General features: G+C 37.8%; 4 protein-coding genes across 4 annotated transcripts; all 4 read right to left on the bottom strand.

Moving 5' to 3' along the window:
* Nucleotides 1-5762: 5762 nt before the first annotated feature.
* LOC114531565 (stonin-2-like) lies at nt 5763-8056 on the bottom strand (the record flags this gene model as incomplete). Its single annotated transcript, XM_028553176.1, has 1 exon — nt 5763-8056. A coding segment is annotated over exon 1 (1971 nt), but the record flags the coding sequence as incomplete, so codon positions are not given.
* Nucleotides 8057-14208: 6152 nt separating this feature from the next.
* LOC114531563 lies at nt 14209-15080 on the bottom strand. Its single transcript, XM_028553175.1, has 2 exons — nt 14759-15080; nt 14209-14433 (listed from the first exon to the last, which is right to left on the bottom strand). Exons 1-2 carry the CDS (start codon nt 15053-15055, stop codon nt 14209-14211), a joined length of 522 nt encoding a protein of 173 aa, XP_028408976.1. The 5' UTR covers nt 15056-15080.
* A 664-nt stretch (nt 15081-15744) lies between these two features.
* On the bottom strand, nt 15745-19924 carry LOC114531655 (nesprin-1-like). The gene is made up of 9 exons (XM_028553274.1): nt 19676-19924; nt 19024-19344; nt 18559-18882; nt 18106-18438; nt 17854-17916; nt 17487-17756; nt 17013-17339; nt 16591-16734; nt 15745-16518 (listed from the first exon to the last, which is right to left on the bottom strand). The coding sequence occupies exons 2-9, from the start codon at nt 19123-19125 to the stop codon at nt 16420-16422; spliced, it is 1662 nt and encodes a 553-aa protein (XP_028409075.1). The 5' UTR covers nt 19126-19344; nt 19676-19924; the 3' UTR covers nt 15745-16419.
* On the bottom strand, nt 19902-22538 carry LOC114531562 (nesprin-1-like). The gene is made up of 6 exons (XM_028553174.1): nt 22180-22538; nt 21515-21844; nt 21136-21308; nt 20868-21003; nt 20234-20548; nt 19902-20009 (listed from the first exon to the last, which is right to left on the bottom strand). The coding sequence occupies exons 1-6, from the start codon at nt 22498-22500 to the stop codon at nt 19902-19904; spliced, it is 1383 nt and encodes a 460-aa protein (XP_028408975.1). The 5' UTR covers nt 22501-22538.
* Between the last annotated feature and the right edge of the window lie 71 nt (nt 22539-22609).

The raw sequence follows: 22609 nt of genomic DNA, 5'->3' as shown, positions 1-22609 counted from the left end.
AATCCAAAAACTGCTCCGCGGTCCCTGTAAGACTGCATTTCACTGCTTTCAGTGAAGAAAATACTTTCAATAAACTGAAGTGCGTCACAGACTACAAGGCACGATCGAGTTATGCCCTTGCCCCTGCACATATGTAAAGGTAAATTTAGCTTACCGCTATATCACTCATATTTGACGCAAAAATCGCCTACATTTCTTTATATTTGGCAATGCATTTGCACAGGCGAATAACTCAAAACAACAGACAAGATTTAACTTCAAAATTTTATTACATTCAACATTTTACTACAAAGCACAGCTTCGATCTTGAAATCAAAATATTTCCCGCGAATATTTTAATTTCCCGCAACCGGGGTCACGGGGTATTTGTTTTGGTTACGTCATACATGCTAAATATAATGACATCACACCAGTGAACATCACACTAAGTTCCAGTCCTTTGCGCCGGATTCAAGATGGCGTCGGGCAAATGTGCATTCCTCGATTTAGCCGCTAGTCGCTCACTCTCCAGCTGCCGCCATCTTGAATGTTGAGTGTTGACTAAAATGAAACACTTCATGTAAGCCTAACGACCTTACCCAAACGTTGTGGCTAGTACCATGCTCCTCACTCCAAACAAAATTGGCGTCGTTTGGCACCGCTCAGGGAACACATATTATGCTGGGTTAGTTTGCCACAGTGAACTCAATGCTGATCGAAACGTTTTCAAGGGAAAGACAAGTGAAAAAAGTTGCTTGAAAAGAACCTATTATCGAAACGCCTCCAATGTTCTCATTGTCATACCAAGAATTGGGTACTATATTGAAATTTCCTAGTCACACCAATTCTACCACAACCATCTACACCACCAACAACAAGGCTTGAATGCATAATTATTGTGATTGAATTAATATAAATTTCCCCTGACTTCAATCAGCACATCGGAGTTAAGGTGGCTCCCTACAGTTTTAAGAATATTGAAATCTTGTTGTTTTGATTTAAAATTTTAGCACGAGATTTCTTGGTAAGTATAAGAAATTTCCCATATATATTAACCAACATTCTAACAGTCAGAAATTGCCCATAAGCATGACGTCATCACCGTTGTTATGGTAACAATGGCGATTCAATATGGCCGACATTTTACCTATTCACGCATTTTACTCGAAAACAAGTTCGGTTACCCTAATTTTTTATTTTATAAAAAGTTTTCTTACAAAAAAATGGGAAATTTGAGCAAGTTTAAAAAAACTCTATGGAGCCAAAAAATTTCTATAACGAAAAATCACGTTTTTTCATTTTTAATAATTTTGGCTCCATAGAATTTTTTTTAACTAGTTCATATTTTCCATTTTTTTGTAAGAAAACTTTTTATGAAATAAAAAATTGGGGTAACCGAACTTGTTTTCGAGTAAAATGCATGAATAGGTAAAATGTCGGCCATATTGAATCGCCATTGTTACCATAACAACGGTAAAGACGTCATGATTATGGGTAATTTCTGACTGTTAGAGTGTTGGTTAATATATCTGGGAAATTTCTTTTCCTTACCAAGAAATCTCGTGCTAAAATTTTAAATCAAAACCACAAGTTTTCAATATTTCAAAAAATTGTAGGGAGCCACCTTAAGTTTAGATTCATAGGATCAATACATTTAAAATAGAATAGATGAATACAGAATAATTTACGATTTGATATATTAACTATATATTTATATATTATCTCTATATGACTTTATGCATTTTACTAAAACTTTTCAACAATCAAAAGAACACAAATATCGTATCTATACGTTCTTCAATGTACCACCAAAATTGGCAGTCAAAAAAATCAGGAAATTTCGTGTCTCCAAGACTCTGCAGGTTGTGTATTTGACCTGGTGTACTTTAATTTAAAAACATGGAGTAAAATGATGATTTTAGCTTTAAGAAATCATGGTTACGATACCAAGTGTGCATGTGCGTATCGTCCAATTCTGCACAAAATGCATGCACAACATGCATAAATATCGCATATGTCATCTCTGATAACCTCTCTGTAAGCAGGTCAATCTCATAGCTCTGCATGCGTCACGAGGTAGTCAGAAATTGCATAATCAGTTTTTGTATACATAAATCCAAAACATGACCAAAGCCGACTTTCAATAGATGCTGTTGAATGAAAAAAAAATGACATATTAAAATCATGCGAATGTGTTATATATAGGACGACTATATATATATATATATATCACGGATTTTGGGGAGAGGGGGGACGGGAAGAACATAGCTGGGGCAAGATATGTTTGAAGGGGTAGTTCATCTTACAGTAACAACGAACTGATTAAACGTGATCTTTACCGGGCCTAGAGGAAGAACAGTTTCGAACTTATAGAGCTATACTGTACAAAATGTTTTATTCTATTATTTCTTTTGTTTAGTGAGAGAAGATCAATAGAAGATGATAAACTATAGAAATATATTGGTTATATACTTAGAACTGATATAGTAATATCAAGTAGGAATCACGTTAATTTAGGTTCGTCTATTTTGCTATAGAAACACCGAGGCAATATTAGGAATCTCTATTTCTGCTAATAAAATTTACATTTAACAATTTTGACACTACGAGCCGTCAATATACGCTAAACAAACTTCGGAAGCCCCGAAGAAGATGTAATTAAAAACTATTAAAACAGCGCGAGTGCAAATATTAGCAACGACCTGATAATCCTTTAACGATAGCGTCGGGAACAGACAATGGAACAGGCGATGGCGTCAGTAAATACAATAAACCCTGGGAGAAAGCCTACACCAATTAAATGCTGATAATAAAAAAAATGATGGAATGGCTACAAACTGATTACGACCTGCAAGACAATGAGCTTTCAGATTATTCGTCTTCTAGTTCAAACCGGTTCAATCCAAGTTTTAAAGCCGGTTAGCATGACCTCGGTGTCGGCTGGTTACGGATCAATCAGCTCCAAATCTTATTTGTTTAGAGGTAAATAAACCCAGGGATAGGCATACGTTCTGGTACACTATTCCACGAAGATTAATCAATAGTCAATACCAGGTAACATTGTGATAATGACGCTGGTATGTATCGAAAACGACCACGACTTGAAAGGATTGTCACTTTGTTTCGGAGAGCGCAAAGACGGATGCTTTTGTCTGGTCTCGCTGCTGTTTATACCCGCTTTACCCGCTTTAGTATTTCGTATTGAAAACTAATTTATTACCGTTGGGGAAATCTATGACTTATTCAATTATTTTTTTTTAATTAAAATATGTAAATTCCAATCTGATAATTATCTCGTTCGCCCAAAATATCAGTCATTTTTGCAAAACAGTTCATGAGGCCGTACAGGGTCATTAAAGATGGGAAGAACTCGATTTCCTGTTTAATGTTGACAACAAATGTTGTTTTAGCTTTAGTTAACTATTTGCTAACAACTAGTAATCCAAGAATTGCGAGCAAGTTGTGGTAAAGGAACGACTGATGGGAGAAATGTGGTGTTTGCAACTTCATATTCTACCGGATGTCTAATTTTTTTATCATCGAAATCACTGGGTCGCTGTACCCGTCTTGACATGAATTGAATGAATCCGACCACACACGCCAGATGGCGATATTTGAATGGAAAAAATATTACTCTAAGACTAAGCAAACCCTGGCTTGCCCTGCTTTAGTAATCACACTAAAATAAAACTTAAAATAAAGAAGACAATAGCAGAGATCATAATAAATGATCCGAGGACTGACTTTGTTGTCGTGTGATTTGAGGAGATGTCTAATGAGTTTCTAAATTAGTTTTTGCTAGGGAAAAGAACATACTTCACAGATAAGAATGGACTTGATCGAGGACCTAGGCAAAATTTATCAATAATACTATGGAGTGCGGTGACACACTGACACACACTACTAAGTTTTAACCAAAACAACAGTGGTAATTGTGGACAGTCCACGACTTGGTGATAAATGCCTTCATTTACCAATATCAAGTGGCACTTGTAATACTTTTTTAAAATTAGCGTCGAACTGTCAGCACTCTCACCGTTCTTAAGGCAACCGAGAATTTTTTTAAAACATTCAATATTGCGTTAGCATAACCAGTCTTCACTCTAAGTTCTATTTTTCAATGTCCGAGGTCATAATTCACAATCGAACCATGGTCTTCACATTCAGTTCTTGTATTATTTTCTCAGCAGAGAGATTTTCTAATGCTTCAACTGAGCTGGCTATCGTTCATGATTTAGTTGAGCAATTTGTGCATAGCCTTCAAGGGCAGAAAAGGAAATTAATCGAGCATCGAGGTGATTTGAAAGGGATTGAAAGGTGCATGGGTGAACGTGACTAAGAGAGTCAAATAACGACAAATCGTTCCATAATTAGAGACTTCATAAGTGTTTGTGGCATTTTTGATTTATGAATTGACAAAAAAAAATTGACAAAAAAAAGAAATTATCGCTAAAATTGAATGAATTTCCAAAGCTTTGACGCATTTTAGTTATAGACGAAACAATAGTCAATACTTCTCACACATTGTTTATCGGTTTTTCGGCTTGAATAATTAATGCAAGCATGCCATGGGCTTCACATGATGTGATATTACGTCGGTTTTGGAAGAGTTGTTCGCAAATGATAATTTACTCTAATATACAGATGTACATTAGATAAAGATTAATTAATCAAAGAAATAAATCATCTCTGAGGATGAAATGGAATGTTTATTCATGACCCTATTAAAATGCCAGCCGGGTGGATTTTAATAGTTATAGAACCACATTGACATTGTCTCTCATGACTTTGGCAACACTCAAAACATAAATCGTATTGAGATATTGCCAACCACTTATTTAGTAATTTTTCATGATTAATGGTTGAACTATAAAGTTGAATATGGTAGGTACTCCAAAGAGGAACAGATGAAATTTTAATGATAACACTTTTTGTGATAAAAAAGGATTAAATATTCTGGTTTTAGGAGGATTAAACATAAATAATTTGTCTGGCAAACTTCTCCCACAACATATGGCAAAAAAATATACAGGATATATATATAGCTCTATTAATTTGAAACTGTTCTCATTATAAGTTGAAGAAAGCATTTTAAACCACACTCAGTATGTTAATGGATTAGGTAACAAAATTTATGAATTAGAGGCAGTGGTAAACTATAGTATTCTCTGGGTTTTCCCTTGATCTTTTCCACCAAGTCTCACTTTGATGTAAGGAGAATGTATTTCATTAAAGTGAGGCTTGGTGGTGAAGACATTAGCATAAAGGAAGCTCACTCATAAGTGCTATTGAGGAAGGGGTAAACAAGGAGCTATTTTACTGCAGTGGTCACAGAATCTCTGATTGCCCAGGTCAGTCATAATAAGGTAGAATTATACTTCAAAATACTCGGCTCAATTTACCAATGCAATGTCCTTTATTCACTCCTTAATTAAGGAGTGAATAAAGGACATTGCATTGTTAAATCTCGCCTCGTATTTCTCGTATAATTAATATTACACTGCAGGCTGCAAGCAGCCCTTGTATAATCTACAATTATCAATACTTTTGTCATAAAAACTTACCATCTGATAGTCATTGTCCAGGCTTGATAAGGTATCATCTGTCATGATGAATCCCACCATTAAGGCTTCGCATATCCATCTGTATATCATAGGTATAATAGGTATGGTAGGACACCTCTTTCGTGTTAATTTTCTTGTCTAAAACTTTGAAATTCACCACATTCGTATCTGATGCAACCGTATAAGGAACTTCATACTCCATGACACATGCAGGCTTATAGTCTCAGGTAAACCAGAAGAGTCCATAGTTTGTATATGGCAGAGGAAGTCATGAGTTGAATCAGCTGGGGCTGTGGTATTCAGGAGAGGAAGGCTGTCAATTCGCCAAACAATTGATCTATACTCAGGCTCGTATCTTGCAGAACCTGTTGAGACCTCAATGGTAGTTAGTGGTCGATTCTTCCTGTTTCTCATCTTGATGGCTTTCTGGGAATTGGTTGAGGTGATGCTCTTCTCACCCCAGAATCGATTTTCCTTCATGAATAACTGCATCCATGCATCTGGTATTGCAAAGTATAGACAAATATTCTTCCTCTCGTACCTCGCCAGTTTAGGATCACTGCAGAGCTTCACCTCTGCATGCAACTCTACCCTGCCATGTGTGTCGATAACCATTTCGCACTTCGCAAGTAGTGGAAGGGGTTTTACAGGTCGAACTCGGAACTGCATCACTTCAAAGGTGCAGGAATCTAGGGGGTGCAGCATGATAGAGCGATTCTGGTTGTAGATGCCGGAATTGACAGTGCTGTGGAAATCACATTCCTCCAACTTGATCCATTTGTGGACTCTTTGTGGCATCAATTCATCTCGGAGCCTTGTTTCTTCTTTGGATTTCATGTGGATGTCGTTCAACACCAACTCGCACTCAGCATCACCACTTATGAAGGCCCTGAGGTATATCCGTACCAGGATTCCGAGCATCAGGACAGAACCAGTTGCATCTATGAGAGCCGTGCATGTATCATGAACATTTATATACACAGCCTCTGTGTTATGGCTGATCCCTCGATCTCTGAATATTGGCAAGGATCTCATGGCATGTCGTACAACTTCAGTGAACTCTTGGATAACTGTGTGATTAGGTGAGGCTATCTTCAGTATAGGTGTGGTCCTTGCAATATACTGCACATTTTTCTTAGAAATCAGCTTATTCGTTTCTTTGTATTTAACATAAACAATCTTAATGGTGTGCATCTTGTTGCGTTGATATTGCTGAAGCTTGGGTTTGGTTAGGTCATAGAAACACTGCAAGGAAACTTCTCGGAATGGTCCTGAAGGATCATGCTCATTGTAAACCTGTAGGATTGATCCACTGAGTTTGACGATAACAGGACGCCATTCCCTACCTCGGATCCGCCGCTTTGTGTCTGGATAGCGAAGTAGCATAGACCATGATGTACTTGTGGTTTTCACAGGGTATGCTGGTAGAGGTGAATTTAGAACATCTTCATCTGACTCCCCTGACGTTGCTCTGTCAACATCGCCATTATTAACAACATGGGTTCCATTTGGATCTCCAGATGTTTCATTGGAAGATAGCGTGGATTTAATAGGAATGCCATTTGAATTCTTAGGCAATTTTGAAAATGAACTAATGCGATCGAGTTCTGAGTTGCTGAAGGGGTTTGTTGTCGTATCCTGAAGTCCCAAATTACCTTCGGATTCATGAGTCGCAATTTCCCTCGAGGCATGACTTACAGTATCATCTCTCGACGAAGTCGTGTGAATTGTACCGATAGCATCATTCCCTCGTGTGCTTTCGAATCTCACCCAATCGCTTTCGCTGAAAAGTGGCCCCAAGATGCTATTGTTTGCTGTAGAGGCGTTTTGTTCGGGCGCCGGGACTTCACTTTTTGTATATTCAATATTTTGACTTGTGCTTGTTTCGTCGAACGAAATCCACTTATTGGATGCTGCACTCGCATATGGGTCTCGAATCTGGCTGAGATCGCTGCTTAGGTAACTTGTGTTCTGGTTAGTATCGCCAGATTTAGCTGATTTCGGTTGGTCTTTGTGGAAAGTTGCGTGTTCCGACTCTATATTGTTTATAAGCTTCTCCTTCTCCGCTACTCTCGTCGCATCGTCGTCAGACTTGCTCGACTTCTCAACTAAATCCTCTTTGCCTTTGTCTTTGCTGCTGTTTGCCAACAATAATTCGTCCTCGCGATGTTGGATTGTTCTATAATTCATTTGGGCAATAATTTATCTTAACCACAAATGCTCGTGTGTTTGCCTGTAGCAGACCGTTTCGCCGACCTGTCGCTAACCCGATATGCTGCCTACGTTTGAACGGTATTATTTATCCAATCAACAAAGACAGCTGTGAAAGACGCTTAAATGCCGCAATGTAAATTAGAATTGAAGGCGTTCTTCCGTGCGCTGATCAGACTCGTCTTCGGGATGAAATTAGGACGCAGTGATACAGCTATTGCTCAATATCAGAGGTGCCAAGCGCCGCACGGGCATATCAAGCACAGATGGGAAAGATAATCTCGCATGTGCAAGCCAGTCAATCGAGAATGCCTGAAGGTATTCCAGGGGATTCCGGTGTTTAGGCTAATGGTATCATGCTGGTCTCTGGACCTGGTGAAGCGACGCTTTAAAACGCGGATTCACACCATTCGTATCGTTGTACAAAATCTGACAGAAAGCATATGGGATAAATACTATTTTGCTTCAACCAAGCTTTCCAAATGACAAAGTTAAAATGGTTTTCGGGTAATTACCGAGCAAGGAACGTTCTTCCCACAACGATAACCAAGAAAGTATACTAAATACTGCAGGTGATAATTTGACTTCATTGGCTATAAATGAGTTTCCATAGAATGAAGAGATGGGATTAAGGTTTAAGAAAATAAATTGTAGTTAATTTAATTCAACGTTCATGATTGGTGACAGATTAGTGGAGTTATACATACAGAATAAATCATTTATGAATTTCCAGAATGGCATAGGAAGATTATGGAATTCCAGGCCGGCATGAGTGGTCCAAGGACTAATGGCAGTATGAATGGATTCCTTACGTTTTTACTTCAAGATTAGGTGATAGACTGTTTCATATCAACTCTAATGCTTTGGAAAATTGTAGGTAATTCTAAGAATTCAGTTGGACACATATTGATGTGAAGATACACACGCAATCTCCTGCATGTGGTGTCCTGCAACCCCACGACACGACAGATGGTTTTGTTGCATTGTTGTCGTTAAATGATTTGAGAAAATGATTGAATGATTTGAATCAATGTCCATTGTCCAACTACATCAGCTACAAGTAACCTAGTATAAAACTAAACAAAAATGCCCATGAGACTAAAGATGTGCAGAAGATATTCGCCGTTTTTCAAGTTGTTTTCTCACCGTTTCCACTTCCAGCGCCTCTAATCTCGACTTATTATTATGATCTGAGGATAGACGTGGTGACGTGATGCAGATGTGCTGACAGAAATTGACTAATATGATCCTGTACGGATAATGTAAACCTAATATCTTCTGATAGCAAGCCTTCGAAATACAAATGACTCATTGTCACACCGTGCCCCCTCTCATGCAAAGCAAATTTCTACTATGAAATCGATCTGATCATGTGGCGATTGGAGAAGAAGAGGAGATTACATGCCAGATCTTATCTTCGGTTAATGCATTTGATCCTAAATTTCCCACATAATTTTGTTTAAATTGTTTAAGACATGAATATTAAAAAGTCAATTATGCACTCAACTTGCAACTTTCGGAAGCCAAACTGAAAGTGACGTTCTACAGCAGCAGGAAGGATGCATTCAATAAGAATAAAGATGGCACAAAAACAAATTGACCTTTGTAAGTGACCGAATATAAGTTATTTTAGGCAATTATGACAAGAAGCTACTGAAAATAGAAATTGGGAAGATGTTGTCAGAGATGTTTTTGTGATGCACTTTGAATGCAGATCGGCGGGGGTGGTCATTCCACTCCTAACTCCGTACTTTTGATTTAAATGATAAATATTTTAATAACTTGTGTAACAAAGATACATAATAATGCTCATTCAACAATGAGAACTAGTCTTAATATTTCCGGACTTGCTCATTAATGATATTATAAGCATGAGTTTTGTCTTCGGTACTCCAGAAGCCCAGCACATGCATGAGTTCAGATTACACTCCAGCAGGCAATTTCGCCCAGACCGTTCTGACTGAGTTGACAAACACAGCTGCATCCATTTGGTCAGACCTCTCAGCTCTAGAAACCGATATTTCTCGTGATAATATTGTAACGTATCTCTTTATTACTTTGAATAAAACTCTGGAGATATTTTAGCTCTGCAATATGTTGTTGCTCTTGCTCAAGGTTTCAAAGTCAAAAGGCCAAGGGCAAGTGAGCATAGTGCGATGATCCCAAACAGACAGCATATCAATTACAAACGATTGGCGAGTTTATCTTGTATCGAATGTCAATTGGACGTCTTCCTTTTTCCCAGTAAAAAATTTCGCAAATATTTTCAAACGTAATCAAGTATTGCTTTTTTCTTTAGAGGATACTTTCTGAGCATTTATTATAACTGGTGATAACCAGGATAGCGAACTTATGCATATCGTTCGTGATGATGAAAACTATTGAATACTGAAATAGATTGATTGAAACAGCGAAGAGGTTCAAGCCATTGCGCGTGTCATTGCATGAAACGTTTATGCTAAGTTTGTCTGTATTAGTTACTTAACAAAATAAATTTATGAAAAATGCTATTGTATTAACATAAGAACTGAATTCCGGGAATTTCTCGGGGAAACATCTTAAGAAAACGGAAAACTTATGCCGGTTTGACTTTGTTCCATTAGTATATCATTTAAACGAAGTTTGTGGAACAGGCTTGCAAGAGACACTGATCAAGAGACACTTTCGGAAGGAGTTAAACACAACTACTCAAGGAAAAGAAACTACTGAAGGTTGCAAAACCACACCTTTTGAGCAGCAACTCCACGGTGTGGTACATAAGTCAATCGCGTATATAGAAGCTTTTTTTAACACTGGACAATGCAACACACATTCTTCAATTGAAGCCGGCCGTTCACTCAAGAAATTTTCAGTAAATAATGCTTTCCTGAGATTTATTTAAGTTGTGTTACGTCGAAAATACAATTAATTAGATTATAACATACATGCTAACACAGTAATCAACGAGAAGTATAAATTCATATCCCTTGAACTACATTCTTATATTCGCCAACGAGGTCGCCAATTTTCCAATCCGAGAGTAAGAAACATCACTTGGAAAAAAAACGATAACAGAATCCTTTGCACGCGACTTCTCCAGCAAACTGATTTGACCAGCAGATTGCTCTGACATAAGGAGTAGACCCAATAATCTTCAGCCATCTACAGAACTTTTGAATTGCCTTTTTTCCTCCCTTGCAAGCTCTAAAGCATTGAGTAAGCGTGCTACCTTGAACGATGGGCGTCAACAGTAAGCAGTAAAGGAGCAAATACACGAACCGTGGTTTCGTTGCCATCTGGAAAAGTGCATGTTTAATGAACAAATATATTAATCGTTCCTTTGCATACGGCTAAAACCAATGTCTATTATTTTAGTATAGTTTTATAGTTATGCAGATATTTTGCGGACTGAACATTGAATGTTAGATCCTTGAAAAACAATCAAATATAAAGACCTGAAAATATGAAATACATGCAGACGTGGAAACATACCTTGCATATAGGTACTTAGCTTAGCTCTTTGTTATTTTAAGACCTCTTTATTTCTTCAATTCCCTTCTTTTCTGAAGGGCTTCACAACCTACTTACATTATATATCCTAATACCACTCTATATATGTCACATGAGAAACCTTAAACGGATGTAAAACTCAAACTTTTGCTGAAACGGATTCATGAGGATATTGTAAACTTTTGAGAGCACCGCCGGCCGATTAATTTTAAAGACAAAAGGATTGAAGTCTGCGGCAAAAATCTAAGTGCAAGCGGAGGGAAAACTTCAAACTGCATTTCTATATATAAGCAAAGTAAATCCTGACGCTTAGTTCACTTTATTTCAGGCTTCAATTTTCATAGGAAAATTTTCTGACTTCAATAAGCTAAGAATACGATTTCTAAAACAAACCACAAAAATGCCGCCCACAAGACCGGACGCTGTTTGACAACAGGCCTCTCGGATAGTGTGTGAGATAGTGTGCTTTTTCAAATTCCAGTCTGCAGACGTAAAAAAACTTAATGTCCATATAGGTATACACGTGCAGTATTCCCCCGCAAACTCAAACTCCCAAGGGAAAAAGAAAAATTGTTCGAGTTAACCGGGGTTGGTGTTAAATTACGTTTATATTTCAACGTATATTGGATTGTCGCCGTTCATTCGTTTATTTGCCAAGGGCTGTTTTTTTCCACTGTTGCGTTTTTCATACGCACGTACACGCACATAAAAGTCTAAATGCTTATATAAGCTATCTTTAAAAAAACGAAGTGAATAAATCGAAAGAACTTAGTTTTCCGCATAGTTTAGTATATATGTATTTGCTGACCTAGATGTTAAATAATAAAAATTTAAAACTTTTACGTGCGTGTACGTACGTGCTAAAACGCGGACAGTGGAAAGCAGCCTTAAAAAGTCCTGCTTGATATAATAATGAAATACTGATTTTTTAATTAGCGACACCATAAAAGTTAGCTGGGGCCGGTTGTATCAAGCCCGTTTAGCTTAAACGGTGGTTAAGTTCAAAATAGAAAGCAAGTCTATCATTTTATTCAAGAAGCAAACTAAATGTTTTTAACCTTAATACAAAGATACTGTTTACAACTACATATTCAGTGCATAATATTCAAGTTGACTCACTCAAGAGAGTTGTTAGAGTGTTATTTAATTTTGACTTATCCACCGTTTAAGCTAAACGGGCTTGATACAACCGGCCCCTGGACATTAAAGTTAACTGAAGTTAATGTTTTAAAATTTATAATCATTTATGCAATTATACACCGATTAAATTGTTTTTACTTTGATAGTTCCTATAGTAATGTATATACGCGGTGCCGGTATTTCTTCAATACGGTGTATTGGCGAACATTATAGTTTCAAGTTTTTAAAATGCTATCTTCTCACATTTTGAGGTTTGCTGATCTATGATTCGAAACCAAAGTTCGAGTTAAGCGGATATATTCGACCAAGGGAAAACAAAATTTGTTCGAATTAGCGAGGAGTTCGAGTTAAGCGAGTTCGAGTTAAGCGGAGTAAATAACTGTAAAGAACATTACCAAATCCAAAGGCAAAGGGGAATTGGATTTAGTTCGAGTTAGTGAGAAGTTCGAGTTAAGCGGAGTAAATAACTGTAAAGCCGGAACATTACCAAATCCAAAGGCAAAGGGGAATTGGATTTAGTTCGAGTTAGTGAGAAGTTCGAGTTAAGCGAGTTCGAGTTAAGCGGAGTAAATAACTGTAAAGAACATTACCAAATCCAAAGGCAAAGGGGAATTGGATTTAGTTCGAGTTAGTGAGACTGAGTTCGAGTTAAGCGAGTTCGAGTTAGCGAGGGACTACTGTAGTTTGAGGAATTTGCTTCAAAAATCAATAAACAAGACTGAACTGTCTCGAAAACGTAAAAAATCCTTTAACTTTGCGAGTGCAGTCTGCATGAACTGTACCAAGGCAGTCACTAATCAGTTTATACTAAACAGTAATATCAGTATATTTTACGAATTTACTAGTTTGCGCCAACTCAATAAATAAATAGAATAAATTCGCCTAACGGACTTCACCTGAATATATAACTGTTTAGTAAAAGGGCTCGCCTCCGTAAAGTTATCGCCTATTCAACTTGAGTTGTCTTTGTTATGGAATGCTGCGGTTTGAATTTTCGCTGGTTGATCAGTCAAACCTAGTACTAGTAGAAAGGCACAATATAACCAGGGAGCAGCGTGCCAGCGTCTTCAAACAACTTAGCATTAAATGTGGTATAACAATTGCCTTCTCAAGGGAAGTGTTTTGTCTATTTTAGGCAGTTGTTACTTGTTATACCACATTTGATGCTAAGTTTTTGAAGACGCTGCAAGGCTGCTCCCTGGTTATATTGTACCTTTCTACTTCTCTTTCTCAAGAGAAGTGTTTTGTCTATTTTAGACAGTTGTTATACCACACTTGATGCTACTAGTAGAAAGGTACAATATCTCAAATATTCCGTTAAAGCACCAATTTGAAATTTTACCCGTTTAAACACTGATAGATCCCAAACAACAAATGCGATTGTACGAAGGCTTTCAGAAGAGAAGAAAAGTGAAATTCGCTCATCCTTCTTTGCTGTTAACTGTCGACCATCGTTTAGAGTTTTAAGCGATTATTAATCGTGACGTCACGGCAAGATGCTCCGTCGTATTCAGATTTCTGTGTAACATTTGCCTCGCTTTCGTGTTTTTGCATTTGATTTCGTGTTTTTCATCAGATACAATGAAAAGTTTACATTTTGAAAGTTTACAAATTAATTGCCAGTACATTAATTTTACAACAAGTATCAAAATATAAAAGTATAAAAGGACATTTGTTGTTCATATTATTTTTTCTTAGATTTCATGTATTCTTTCTCAAGAAATTTGAATGCTTTCTCAGCATTTTGACGATCTCTTTCATGGGCCTGCCTTCAACTCTTCTTCTGCATGGGGGAAAACACCTTCGCGAACAACTCTTTCAGTTTTCAACTGAACACTGCCATCACTCTGTACCCAGTGTGCAATAAATTGACGGTTGCCTGAGGCATCTGCAACTGGGTTGACTGCATACTCTTTCTTCTCAACGCCACACCCTGCACTGTGATGGCTAAATCTGATGATTCGTGGAAATATAAGCTCCCCAATTGTTCTTCATTTTCCAACAAAATTACTTGAAGTCCTGTTGTGCTGTCAGCTGTTATTGTTGGAATCTAGAATGAAAATTTAAATTAGTGCTTCATTCAGCATGCGATGAGGTGAAATTAAATATGAATGGCCTGAAATCCACTAAGATTTACAGGTATTTAAATTTAAAAAAAAAGCAATAAAATGCATTGCAAGTTTTATACAAAACTTTTGCACAGATGAGTAAAATCATTAAATATTAGCAATAATATGAGCAAAAATTAAATACTACATTCATAGGTTTATCTGAGAGATTTTGAGTTAATTTATTTGTACAAGTCTTGTTCTGCTTCCTGCTGTTATAAAGAATACAGTTATATTATTTGAAAACAACACTCAATTATTGCTTACCTTTATGTTGGGGCTGATTTTAATCGAAATCTTCGAACTTTTCACAATTTCTAGAGTTCCAGATACGAGCTCAGCAGACATAGTTAGAACCAGATCTTGACATTTTTCGATCAAAACATTTGCCGCTTTCTTCTTCAAAACAAACTGACAATTTGTACAATCGCCAACGTAAACACGAGTACTCATGCCTTCAGGTTCCAAATCAATAGTTTGATCGTGTTTTCCCACTATTTCACACTGTGGTCGTGTGCCTAACTTCAAAATCCCTTGAATTCCAACCTGTTTTTTCTCCGCCATCGTGAAAAATCCAAGTTGTTGTCAATAAATCTTAGGTAATATTTATATTTAAATATTACCGGCATTTTGCACCGAACGTAATCCCGTATAATGATAACTTGAAATAAATATATTCTATATATGTATTTCAAACTGCTTAAATGTAACGAAATGCGCAGCAATTTATATCAAAATTGATATAAATTACCTTAAAAACATTTGAATCCCTTCGATTACAATTTACAAATTGTATTTGGCGGTTATAAGAGTACAAAAACATATGTCATTCGCGGCCAGCTTCAGACGAGCGCAAATTGAATTTAAAAGCATTATTTTGGACAAATTAGCAAATAAATAAAAATTTTCTATGACATACCTCTATATCCTCGCTGTATTGTTGCTTAAACGCGGCAAGAATAGACAAATTTGCAGTAAATTTCGAGGAAAATTCAAACTTGACAACTTTCAATTTCTCATAAAAGGGCTTTTAATTTTTCCCGCCAAACGTCCAAAGATGCAAACCCGAGTCCAGACTGGGACCGAAACGATTAAAGGATACTTTGTGTAAGCTTCCTTATAAAAGAGATAATGAGATTGTAGATGGTAATTGGTAAATGATGGAAGTGCGCATTTGTACCATATAGACAACCATTGTAGATTTGTACGTACACCCAGCACTCAGACAAGATAGATATTGACTCAAACAGAAGTATATTCAATAATTTAATAGGTTCCATTTATATTACTCCAACGTTACAGTTCAGAAAGCATGTACAATTTAAAATATATTATATGTCTTTACGTAAGAATATGAGCTGAGATTTTATACTTACTTACATGGAATGTATGTATTAACAATTTACAAACGAATATGATCTGTTTCTTTGAAAATTGCATCTGACTATGTGGACCTGCTTTAAAAATACATTTAATATACAAGTCAGAAATAAATTACCACTTCCCAATATTATAGTTATTATTGTTTATATCTAACTACTTACATACAGTTTTCTAAATTCGCGATTTTCTATCTACATGTATATTTACAAAGTTTGAATAAAAATTTGAAAGGCTGAACATGTACAAAACTATCAATGCAAGCTTTCTTTTCTAACCCTGCCCATACGGGCTTTTAAGAGCTTAATTGTTCCAAATAGTTTTAATTCCTATTTCATAACAATTCCTTAGCTTTTTTTCTCAATAAATACAGGATATGACTGCGGGTGTTTGTGAATGGAACATGGCCAAAATTGTTGATGAGTGAGCGATAACCACCTCTAGAGTAGCAGTAGCTACCACCATGGATCAATGCCATTGCAAAGAGCAAGGGCTGAATTTAGGCTATTCAAGCCAGTGTTTGTACAAGGGTGATATTGCTGTCTTGATTATGGCGTTACGACGGGAAGCCTTGTCGATACGCGTTCTGGGGAGAATGGACTAGGGACAGCCAGATCAAGCATAAGCGTCAGCGAGTAATGAAGTGCCTTGTAAAATAAGAGGAATTTATAAGCACCTTATTAGATGATATGAATTAATACAATCCTTATGTATTATACCTGTTCATATCGTAATTTCAACTCCTCGACTTTTTGTTGCTGCAGACGGTAGTCTGAGATTGAACAGCAACCCTTGAGCTTTGTGACTTGTGAAGTGAGTTCACTCAGAGAGCCGTATTTCATATTGATGTGATGTTGTAACGTCTGAAAAAAATATTATTTACCACCACATTTGAGATATCTTCTGCAGTTAGTTTAGACACAAACCACGACAGCTTATTATAGAATACTACCTACACTGGACCACCACGTTTGAGATATCTTTTTCAGGTAATTCAGACACAAACCACGACAGCTTATTATAGAATACAACCTAAACTGGACCACCACGTTTAAGATATCTTCTGCAGGTAGTTTAGACACAAACCACGACAGCTTATTATAGAATACTACCTACACTATACTAACACAAGAATACTTACTTTTAACTCCTGCAAGCGTTGTTCTTCATTCTGCCCTTCGTTTCCGACTTGTTCCAAGCCAATCAAACGAACTTCTATATCTGTCAGCCACGCATTCACATTGCGACGTTCCTCTTCAAATTCCACAAAATCTTTCGACAAAAGATGAAACTTTGCGATGGAGTCGTCCAGTGTTTGTGTGATGTCGTACCAGCGTTCTTGTGTCTTCCCAATCATTTGTCTGATCAACTGAGCCGAGCTGGATGATGAGTTGTTTACCAAGCAGTTCCCTCGTGTCAACAGGCGTTCCACGAGGACCCCTTTTGCTCCAACTTGTCTCTTCAAATCCTGCAATGCAAAATACATCAAATTCAATGTAAGTACAAAAAACTCATTTTCAGCTGTATCAATTAATGATCATAATACAGATTAAAATATTGATTGTAATCACACATTAATCCAGTACAGTAAACCTAATTCACTAAATCTCTTTACCTGAAGTCTGGAAATCTCTAAGCTTAACTCATGCAGATCCTCACAGCTTCCGGAAGGTATCGTAACCAGGTTTTCAAACGTTCGTAACCACGTTATAAACTGTTTGTAATCATCTCTGAACTCCTTACACAAAGCGATACGGTCCTGATTTTGCTTCAACAACTGACCCACGTTTCTTGAAATCTTTTTCCAACGCGATTCAAAACTGTCTCGGGCGATCTGCAAATCTCCTGCGTCGCCATCGTCCGGGAAAGCACAACTTTGCAACCTCTGAATAGGAGAATAGGAATCAAGAATGGTGCCTTTTATGAACTTTTTCGCTTTAAAAGACCAATAATACACTCCAATTTGTGTATTTCCAACTTACCACACACAGACTTAATACTGAAATGACATCTGGTGATCTCGCATTGATTTCTCTTTGACTTATCTGTGAGTTGAAAGAAAAAATATTCGATTACCCCATTACAGATTCGAGGCGAAATAAGGTTTAACTAGGCATTTAACTATCATTGTATAACCGTACAACAATAGCGCTCAATTTGCAATTGTTAAACTGCCCAGTTCATGATAGTCGTTCTCTCGGCTAGTTCATGATACTTGTTCTGGTGAACCTCACCTGCAGATCAACAAGTTGCTGATTCAGCTCGTCTATATCACATGACACTTCCCCACTGATCTCCGTGATCTGTCGTTCGACACTGGACATCCATTTATTGAGCTGTGTAAGTTGTGCTTCCAGCAACTTCAGAGAATACTTCGTCTGCTCGGCCTTTTTGTACGAAATGCCCAACTGTATGCACAACGCTTCCCAGCGTTCGTTGAGCGTATCACGTTGCTGCATGATATGACGTAATAGCTCGTTTCCAAGCTCTTTGTCGATGAGCTGCAAGGTCGAATCGTTGACTGACGTTCGTTGAGCTTCGTGGCTCTCGATTTCTTTACGGTATGCCTGAAATAACACGAAAGATCAGTGCTGCAGAATACCTGCTTTTGGTTGCAGAGGAAAGTGGATAACGTTATCCGTCCTTTCAACAACAACCGACGCTAGAGATACCACAAAAGAACCAACCTTAATCTTAGATCTTTGTTCCTCTGGACTACAAGAATAAAAGTGTTTCCAATCACGGCGAAGTATCCCCTCGAGGCGATGAAGCCAAGCGGACAAGCTTTCGAAATTGTCCATAAACCTTCGTAAGTAATGTAGAGAATCAATCGTGCGGTGCATTTTAGTCGAGAGGCAGGTGCATACGTTTGTCCATAGCGTACCCATGACAGAAACCTGGTTATTGATGTGGTCAGCGTTAGCGTACGAGGACATGCGCGATAAACGTTTTCCTCGCTGAGTCAAAAGTTCCAAGTGCGGTCGGCGTTCTTCAACTTCAGTGCTTAGTTCCTAAAATATGATTCAAAGTGCGAGATATTCAATTTCCACATAATGCAGTCAGAATTTTCTTCTGGTTCACTGGATGAAATAATTTTTACTGGACCTCAAGGAGATCAAAACTGGTCAAGTCAACATAACTTAGGATCTTACCTTAAGTCTTTCATAATATTTCTCCACATCAGATAAAGTCACTGCACTACACGTTTTTAAATAAAGCTCTGTTTGTCTTAACCAACGCATAGTATCTTCCATAACGGTGGTGTACTCCTGCCAATCACCCAGGGTTAGTTCCAGAGTACGTTGATTCGATGCGACGCACTCGGAGACTCGAACCCAACGTTGTTCGACGTTGTGGTATTCCTTTTCAACCGCGTCGTTTACCGTGTCGTTGGACCTGGTGAAGCATTGTTCAGTTGTAGTGTGAAGAAGATCAAATTCGCTTTGATGAGCGTCTAGTTCTTTGCGACAGGCCTGTCGGAACAAACAAGACAATTAGGAATGATAAATGAAGGAGAGGCATAATAGGAGTAGAGTAATACAATGGTATGGTATGGTGTGGTATGGTATGGTATGGTATGGTATGGTATGGTATGGTATGGTATGGTATGGTATGGTATGGTATGGTATGGTATGGTATGGTATGGTATGGTATGGTATGGTATGGTATGGTATGGTATGGTATGGTATGGTATGGTATGGTATGGTATGGTATGGTATGGTATGGTATGGTATGGTATGGTATGGTATGGTATGGTATGGAGAAGATTGCTATTGCATTGCATAATAATCAGCACATACTAACCTCAACATATTCAACTTGACTCTCCAATTCAGTGATATCCGACGAGGCGACAGGTTGAAGCCCTGGTCGGGACTCAAACTCAGTCAACCAACTCACAAATGCCTTGTGTTTCCGCTTGAAATCTCGCCACTTCACGAGACGATAATCCAAAGTCTCCTTGTGTTTCCTAACAGCACAGGATGTGTTCTCCCATCTCACTTTTAAATCGTTAAACTTGCCTTCAACCTCAGCGCGAGTGCTTGCATCCACGTTCTTTGTTTTGATCCAGAGTTTCGGCCAGACGCTGAGCACACAACAACTCCTCCTGGTATCTTTCGCTGTTGCTCTGAAAGAACTGGAGAGAAAATTGAATAAGTAAAGGTGGGTTTATCAGATGCAATTTTCTTCCTTTGGGAGATGAAAACAAACGGTCTTGTATTGATTGCTTTAAGTTTCATATACCACAGATAACCTTATCTGATCATTTATAACACCCGAGAACATTCCTATCTGAATATTGATATATTAATTTCAGACAACCTGGCTTTGATTTGGGTCAATCAATGGAAACTGATTTACCTCAAACGACTGTTCCTGCTCATGCAAATGTTCGACATCATCTTCGTTCCTCAACTTCGCTTCAGTATCTTGCAACACAGCATTCAAATGTCGACATTGTTCTTGGAATTTCGCTTGCAGTTTCTGAACCGTTTCAACTTCTGTTTTCTTGGAATCCAACTCGGCTGTGAGAATTTCTAATCTTTGGCGTAATTCTTCCACTTCGTTTCGGGCACTCTTCCCTTGTTCAGACTCCTTGTCCCGGAAGTGTTCTTCAGTAAATTCTATCAATTCCTCCAGTTCCGGGCGCATTTGGATTGCCTCACGAATTAGTCGCTGGAAGAGAATGAAAGGTTTACCGCATGTAGGTGTATCTTTTGAGAGGAAGGTTGGTGTGTTGGGATGAAGGAGAGCTGATGCATCATGGAAGAAAGAGATTAGAAGAAGAGGTTGTGAGGTGGTAGACATTGCAGAGAAGATGGTGGAAAGCAAGGTTGAGAATTGAGATGATATGGACACGTATAATAAGAAGAGATGAAGGAGAGCTGGTCAGAGATATTAGATGATATGGACACGTAATAAGAAGACATGAAAGAGAGCTGGTCAGGAGGATCATGGAATGAAGAGTGAGGTGGAAAACAAGATCTTGGCATACCTGCAGTAATCTATAATGTTCTTTCGTATCGCAATATCGAGTCGTATAAGCCTGTTTCTCACTCTCTTTAACACGTTCATCCAGGGTTTGAAATTTAGCGCAGAATTCCCGCCATGAGTTGGTTTTCACTTTCAACCTGGTAACAGATCAATTGCAAATAGAATTCAACATTTCACATAAGAACTTTAGAAAGAAGTAAAGTTAGCGCTTAAACGAAAAAAGAAAATATGTTTGAAATTAAATGAAACTTGAATTTCATTTTGCCTACCTTTCTTGTTTCTGGTTTAAAGCGTTGGCAAAATCACTGAAAGTTCTCGTGAGTTTTGTTAGTTTTGGAGAAACATGCAGATTTCCTTGTTTCATTCTTGATTTCAATTCCTGGCCACGATTTCGTACAGTCTCAAAGAACTCTCGTTGTCTGTTCAACGCTTCTTGAAGTTGCTTCGAAATAAATAGATAAATAAATGCACACAGCTCAATACGATCGGGATTTCGAGATATTTTTTTCAGGTATTTTAAACACAACCCACAACAGCTTATTGTAGAATGGTATTGCCAAATGACAAATGACAATCATCACTACAGTATGCAGTAATATGTCATTCAAAATTCAAACAAGACAATCTTTATAAATTTTCGGAGCTAACCTCACAATCCTTCAACTGGGCAAGTTCAGAAGCCAATATTTGCTCTTCGGGTTCCAAATCTTGATGCAATACATTGTCCTGGTATTCAAGCCATGCCAAAACCTCGGCGCAGTCTTTATCGAACTCCTGACAAGCGGAGATCATCTGTTCCGTTTGGATTTTATGATTCTTAATCTTTTCCGCAACGCTGCCATACCTCAGGTTCAGTTCGCGAATATCTTTGTCCAGTTCATACAAGACACTCTCATCACAGACGTTGTTTAGTTCAACCAGGATACTGTTTAGATTGTAAACAGTCGGACGAAGATCATTCAACTCGTTCTCAAGATTCTGAAATAAAATTTACAGTTGAAATGTTAGAAGTAAACATTAGCCCACTTTTAGACAAAATATAACTACGATTTGTTGCAGAAAATCCAATTTTCATGCATTCTTACACTGTCAAAGACACCGGATATGCCGTGATGGGATGAATTTTTACCAGAAGACACACGAGAGAACTTAATAGCAATTTTCCTTATGACCTCATATCTGGGCTAGTAAAATCTCATTTGTAAAAACATTCTTCATCGAGCTCTCCTCAAAATGAGCAGATGCTTCAATACGTTAGAAATTAGATCAAGGTTTTGTGGCGTATTAATAAACAAACTACATTCTGAACTTACACAGAGTCTTGTCTTCTGTGATAGCAAGCTGTCAAGATCACCATCAAATGTAGCCAACGACTCCAAGATCATCTCACCATCGTCCAGGAAGCTCATAATCGAACCAATAGAGTCTCGACAGGATTTATGTTTGGTTGTCATTTCAGATAACCACTCCTCGCAGTCATTGACTTTTGTATTTATATCCACCCAGCGTTCCTCGATGTCTCCTAAGATCCCTTCTATCTCCTCGGAGTCATAGAGGCCCTCGTTCAGAAGGCCTCGAGCAGATTTAACGAATTCTGTGACTGATATTTTCTGGGTCACAAGGAAACCTTTCATAGCCTAAATGACGATGTCACAACAATATGAAATGGAAATTCTCAGTCAGGTTAGAACGACAAGGAAGGCATTATACACCCTGTTGTACAATATTATAGGAGAGCCTGGA

This window comes from Dendronephthya gigantea, unplaced genomic scaffold (assembly GCF_004324835.1).
Source record: "Dendronephthya gigantea isolate DGI-Jeju-01 unplaced genomic scaffold, DenGig_1.0 000073F, whole genome shotgun sequence".
Taxonomy (NCBI): Eukaryota; Metazoa; Cnidaria; class Anthozoa; order Malacalcyonacea; family Nephtheidae; genus Dendronephthya; species Dendronephthya gigantea.
This window is presented reverse-complemented; position numbering and strand designations above follow the sequence as displayed.

What these genes read in the sequence shown, in the direction of transcription:
- LOC114531563 (XM_028553175.1), bottom strand. Translation starts at nt 15,055, where the DNA reads ATGGCGGAGAAAAAACAGGTTGGAATTCAAGGGATTTTGAAGTTAGGC. An exon ending in AAATCAGCCCCAACATAAAG is followed by an intron (nt 14,434 to 14,758) that starts GTAAGCAATAAT and finishes TTTTCATTCTAG; the next exon opens with ATTCCAACAATAACAGCTGA.
- LOC114531655 (XM_028553274.1), bottom strand. Translation starts at nt 19,125, where the DNA reads ATGGAAGATACTATGCGTTGGTTAAGACAAACAGAGCTTTATTTAAAA. An exon ending in AATATTATGAAAGACTTAAG is followed by an intron (nt 18,883 to 19,023) that starts GTAAGATCCTAA and finishes ATCATATTTTAG; the next exon opens with GAACTAAGCACTGAAGTTGA. An exon ending in TGAAATTACGATATGAACAG is followed by an intron (nt 16,519 to 16,590) that starts GTATAATACATA and finishes TTATTTTACAAG; the next exon opens with GCACTTCATTACTCGCTGAC.
- LOC114531562 (XM_028553174.1), bottom strand. Translation starts at nt 22,500, where the DNA reads ATGAAAGGTTTCCTTGTGACCCAGAAAATATCAGTCACAGAATTCGTT. An exon ending in CACAGAAGACAAGACTCTGT is followed by an intron (nt 21,845 to 22,179) that starts GTAAGTTCAGAA and finishes ATTTTATTTCAG; the next exon opens with AATCTTGAGAACGAGTTGAA. An exon ending in AGCAGGAACAGTCGTTTGAG is followed by an intron (nt 20,010 to 20,233) that starts GTAAATCAGTTT and finishes TTTTCTCTCCAG; the next exon opens with TTCTTTCAGAGCAACAGCGA.